Genomic DNA, 6,000 nt, shown 5'->3' with positions numbered 1-6,000 from the left:
TGCCCTATCTCCATGCTATATATTTCAACACTAATCACATCACTAGTGTCAACATTATCAGTGTTCCCATACTTTGTCATCCCCCTACCCCCTCTCCACTCCCTGCCTGGCACTTTGGCAGGCACATTGCAAAGTCTTAACAGTTTTTATGGAGGAATTTTCTGTTTTACAGGTGAAGAAATTGAGCCTTAGAGAACTTAATATTGCATCTCTCCTGACTTCAGAGAAACTATTATTCCTTTATCCCTTTGCATTTCCTCATACACAAAATACCTTTATTGATAAGATAAAAAATACCTTTATTTTACAGGTGAAATATAATGAAAAATAATACAGACAGCATGGAAAATAAAGAAAAAAAGAACATACAAGGTGAGAAATTCATGGCTCATACCTGTAATTAGTACTATATTCACAGGATATGCTACAGATTATCTCTTAAGAAATGGAAGACTCATTCAGCATTTTGCATGACAGTATCTGATTTTTGCCTGCTCAGTGTCCACACTTAGTACAGAGCCAGAAGTAATTCCTGAATACCACCTAATGTAACTCAAAAAAGCAAAAGAAAAAAAAAAGAAACCACAAAGAAAGAAATCATTCTAGGCAAGAGGAAAAATAACCCAAACTATAGTGGCTATTATCATTGTATGGCTCCAGAATTCTATTAATAATATTAATAATAGATTAACCATAAGTAGAACAAGAGTTGTTTCTGCTCTGTACTTAGAAGTCATTCCTGGTAGGCTCAGAGGACCATATAGGATGCAGGAGATCGAACCCAGGTCAGCTACGTGCAAGGCAAATGCTATTGCTCCGGCTCCTGGCAAAATTATTTTAAAATGTTTCCTATATATATTTATATTTTATGAGTTAAAATGGTTTTATTTAGGAAATAGGAGAGTGGAAACTTTGTAAAAGAAGTAGAAAATCAAGTTTAAATTGATTTCAAGTTCCAATAACCCCAAATAGACATATATATATATATATATATATATATATATATATATATATATATATATATATACACTTACATGTGTGTATATGCTTGCTTACTTATTTTTTTTTTTTGTAGTTTTTGGGTCACACCCGGCAGTGCTCAGGGGTTACTCCTGGCTTCATGCTCAGAAATTGCCCCTGGCAGGCACGGGGGACCATATGGGATGCTGGGATTCGAACTGATGACCTCGTGCATGAAAGGCAAATGCCTTACCTCCATGCTATCTCTCCAGCCCCAACTTATTTTTATAGTATCAAGGATTGAACATAGGGCCTTAAGCACAGGGCTTCGAACATAAAAGACTTTACACTGAGTTGTATCTCCTGCCCAATTTTATATATTTGCAGGGGTCCTCAAACTTTTTAAACAGGGGACCAGTTCACTGTCCTTCAGACTGTTGGAGGGCCAGATTATAGTAAAAACAAAAATTATGAACAAATTTCTATGCACACTGCATATATCTTATTTAGAAGTGAAGAAACAAAATGGGAATAAATGCAATATGTGGCCCGCGGGCCATAGTTTGAAGACCCCTGTTTTGTTTTTGTTTTTGTTTTTTGTGTTTTTTTTTGTTTTTTGTGGGTTTTTTTTTTTTGTTTTGGGGCCACACCCAGTGACGCTCAGGGGTTACTCCTGGCTATGTGCTCAGAAGTCATCCTGGCTTGGGGGACCATATGGGACACCGGGGGATCGAACCGTGATCTGTCCAAGGCTAGCACAGGCAAGGCAGGCACCTTACCTCTAGCGCCACCGCCCGGCCCCGAAGACCCTTGTTTTAATGAATAACAGCTTTAAGGGAGAGAATGAAGGTTTGCTTGTGGCTAAACTGGGTTTTCATCCCCAGCATCCCATATGGTCCCCCATGTAACACCAGGAGTAATTCATAAGTGAAGAGCCAAAAGTAACCCCTGAACATTGCTAAGTGTGGCCTCCAAAATATTTGAGTAACACACATTTGGGGGGGGGGTTTCTGGGTCATACCCGGCAGCCCTCAGGAGTTGAGTAACATTCCATTGAGTAAGCATGGCACAAAATCTGTCTACTGATGGGCACTTTGGTTTTCAAATTTAAGCTATTAAGAATACTGTAATAAATACTGGGGTAAGTAATTACAACTTTTGGTGTTAGTGTTTTAAATCTTTGGCTATATACCAAGTATAATCATTGCAGGGTATCAATTGGTAATTTTGTTCTTCAAAAGCTTTACATTGTTTTCCATAATGTTTGTGTTAACTTACATTCTCACCACAGTGTCTGAAGGTTCTTTTTGCTATAAACCCTCTATGAGACTAATTACTCCTTTTTTTGTTTCTGTTTTGGGCCACACCAGATGCCACTCAAGCATTACTCCTGGCTCTATGCTTAGGAATCACTCTTGGCAAAGCTGGGTATCAAACCTGGGGCAGCCTCATGCAAGGCAAATGACCTACATTTTGTATTATTGCTTAGGTCTCTAGTTATTCATTGTGAAGTAAGCCATTTTCATAGATGTTTGATGGTATCTCATTGTGATTTTTGTGTGTGTGTGTGTGGTTTTTGGGTCACACCCGGCAGTGCTCAGGGGAAACTCCTGGCTCCATGCTCAGAAATTGCTCCCGGCAGGCTTGAGGACCATATGGGATCTGAGGATTGAACCTGGGTCCATCCTGGGTCGGCCATGTGCAAGGCAAACTTCCTACCACTCTGCTATCATTTCAGCCCCAAATAGGCATTTATAATATAAGTTTCCTTCTCAGTACTGCTTAACTATAATTCTTTAAAGTCTAATGATTTATTTCATTTTAATTCAGCATTTTTTATTTGTTTTTTGGGCTACACTGATGCTCAGGTGTTACTCCTGCTATGTGCTCAGAAATCACTCCTGGCTTGGGGGACCATATGGGGTCCATCCTAGGTTAGCGCTTGCAAGGCAGATAGATGCCTTACCGGTAGCACCACCACTCTGGCCCGTAATTCAGCATATTTCTAAATATCAATGCATTTAAACTTAAAATTTGAATTTTATATTTCTTTTTTCAAAATTATATTTCTAAATTATATTTAGAAAATTAAGTTTTGTTTTAGAATGAAATTTTTTTTTTTTTTTTTTTTTTTTGGTTTTTGGGCCACACCCTGTGACGCTCAGGGGTTACTCCTGGCTATGCGCTCAGAAGTTGCTCCTGGCTTCTTGGGGGACCATATGGGACGCCGGGGGATCGAACCGCGGTCCGTCCTAGGTTAGCGCAGGCAAGGCAGGCACCTTACCTCCAGCGCCACCGCCCGGCCCCTTAGAATGAAATTTAAAAATTCTTTTTAAGGGCCCGGAGAGATAGCACAGCGGCGTTTGCCTTGCAAGCAGCCGATCCAGGACCAAAGGTGGTTGGTTCGAATCCCGGTGTCCCATATGGTCCCCCGTGCCTGCCAGGAGCTATTTATGAGCACTGCCGGGTGTGACCCAAAAACAAACAACAAAAAAAATCTTTTTAATTGAATCATCATGAGATATAGAATTAAAAAATTATTGATGGTTGAGTTTCAGTCATACCAACATCTATTTCTTCATAAAACTTTGATTTAAAATAATGAATTTTTGTTTTTTAGAAATGAAGACTGATTTGAACTTACTGTTGGAGTGTTTAAAATATCACATGGACAGTCCTCTTTCACAAAAGGAAGCATTGATCACTATTCAAAAAATTTGTCAACAAAACAGTAAGACTCAATAGTGACTTCTCTGTATTCTGTTTATTTGATACAAGAAATATGTGAAACATCATGCTACGTTACTGAGTTATGTGATTATTTTATCCTTAAAAATAATTGTTTCTTTTTTTTTTTGTATACCCTACAGGTAATGCAAGTTTTTATTTTCGAGAAATTGGAGGTTTGATGTTTGTAAAAAACCTTGCAAAGTCAAGTCAACATAGCATAGTTAAAGAAGCAGCTTTATATACATTAGGAATTGTTGCAGAACAAAATGGTAAATAATTGTATTATTTTATTAGCCCTTAAGCATTGTATTATACTTTAACTGAGTACTGGAAAATAATTGGCAGGGTGGGGAGGGTTTCTTCCCTCCTGGTAATTTTCAGCTAATCAGGCTGACATTTGGGTGAAAATTCCTGAGAATATGCTGCCGCTTGGGCTCTGTAGTGCTGGGAATTACCCTGGTGGTGCTTTGGAGCCTCCAGTCTTCACTTAGTGAGATTGATTCGATCATTTGATGTTGGGAATAGGTCCAGGAATGGCGCCAGGTAAGAATTCCAGAACTCTGGGGCCGGGAAGGTGGCGCTAGAGTTAAGGTGTCTGCCTTACAAGCGCTAGCCAAGGAACGGACAGCGGTTCGATCCCCCGGTGTCCCATATGGTCCCCCCAAGCCAGGGGCGATTTCTGAGCACATAGCCAGGAGTAACCCCTGAGCGTCAAACGGGTGTGGCCCAAAAACCAAAAAAAAAAAAAAAAAAAAAAAAAAAAAAAAAAAAAAAGAATTCCAGAACTCTGTCTTCTGGCCCCTAAAAAATAGTTTTCTAATTAAATTTTTTATGTGTCTAGTTAATTTTTGTGTGTGTGTGTGTGGTTTTTGGGTCACACCCGGCAGTGCTCAGGGGTTATTCCTGGCTTCAGGCTCAGAAATTGCTCCTGGCAGGCACGGGGGACCATATGGGACGCCGGGATTCGAACCGATGACCTCCTGCATGAAAGGCAAATGCTTTACCTCCATGCTATCTCTCCGGCCCCGTGTCTAGTTAATTTTTATCAATGTACTGTTGAATTAACTGAACATAAGCCAAAGCCATTTTATATGTGGATAAATCCACTCTAGATATAGGAATTAATTTTGGCAAAAATTTTAAGTAGACCCGGAGAGATAGCACAGTGGCGTTTGCCTTGCAAGCAGCCGATCCAGGACCAAAGGTGGTTGGTTCAAATCCCAGTGTCCCATATGGTCCCCCGTGCCTGCCAGGAGCTATTTCTGAGCAGACAGCCAGGAGTAACCCCTGAGCAACGCTGGGTGTGGCCCAAAAACCAAAAAAAAAAAAAAAAAAATTTAAGTAGTACCCTTGAAATGAGGTCGAATTTAAAACATTGGGGAGGTTGTTTTTGTTTTTGTTTTGTTTGGGGGCCACACGTGGCAGCGTTCAGGGACTCCTGTTCCTGCACTCAGAAATTGCTCCTGGCAGGTTCTGAGGGACTAGATAGGATGCTGGGGATAGAACCGGGGTCTATCTTGGGTTGGCTGCATGCAAGGCAAATGTCCAAACATTTGTTTGTTAAGAAAACTTAAAAAAAAAAAAGAAAACTTTATTCTCTGGGGTCGGAGAGATAGCATGGAGGTAAGGTGTTTGTCCTTCTTCTTTTTTTTTTTTTTTTTTTTTTGGTTTTTGGGCCACACCCGTTTGACGCTCAGGGGTTACTCCTGGCTAGGAGCTCAGAAATTGCCCCTGGCTTGGGGGGACCATGTGGGACGCCAGGGGATCGAACCGCGGTCCGTCCTAAGCTAGCGCTTGCAAGGTAGACACCTTACGTCTAGCGCCACCTTCCCGGCCCAGGTGTTTGTCTTTCATGCAGAAGGTCATTGGTTCAAATTCCAGCATCCCATGTGGTCCCTGAGCCTGCCAGGAGAGATTTCTGAGCATAGAGCCAGGCGTAACCCCTTAGCACTGCCGGGTGTGACCCAAAAACAAAAACAAACAAACAAAAAAAAACCAAAACTTTATTCTCTCATATTTTCATTTATTTAATCTCTTTTATCGGAGCCGAGGAGATAGCACAGCGGTAGAGCATTTGCCTTATACACAGTCGATCAAGGATTGACAGTGGTTCAAATCCCGGCATCCCATGTGGTCCCCCAAGCCTGCCAGGAGCGATTTCTGAGCACAGAGCCAGGAGTAACCCCTGAGTGCCACTGGGTGTGACCAAAAAACAAAAACAAAAAATTATTTAAAAGTAATTCTACTAATTTTTACACACATATAAAACCACTACCAGGTAGGTATCTTCTTTTGGTTTGCTTTTTGGAC

At 40.9% G+C, this 6,000-nt stretch overlaps 1 protein-coding gene across 1 annotated transcript in view; it reads left to right on the top strand.

The window, feature by feature from the left end:
• The first annotated feature begins 341 nt into the window (after positions 1–341).
• The window catches only part of TERB1 (telomere repeat binding bouquet formation protein 1), a 46,755-nt gene continuing 41,096 nt past the window's right edge, over positions 342–6,000 (top strand). Inside the window, exons 1-3 of the mRNA XM_049787416.1 lie at positions 342–372; positions 3,581–3,691; positions 3,831–3,959. Coding sequence (XP_049643373.1) covers positions 342–372; positions 3,581–3,691; positions 3,831–3,959 — 271 coding nt within the window. The remainder of the gene's footprint in view (positions 373–3,580; positions 3,692–3,830; positions 3,960–6,000) is intronic.

Source organism: Suncus etruscus, chromosome 14 (assembly GCF_024139225.1).
Source record: "Suncus etruscus isolate mSunEtr1 chromosome 14, mSunEtr1.pri.cur, whole genome shotgun sequence".
Lineage (NCBI taxonomy): Eukaryota > Metazoa > Chordata > Mammalia > Eulipotyphla > Soricidae > Suncus > Suncus etruscus.
Note: the sequence above shows the minus strand (reverse complement) of the source record. Positions and strands in the feature narration are given on the sequence as shown.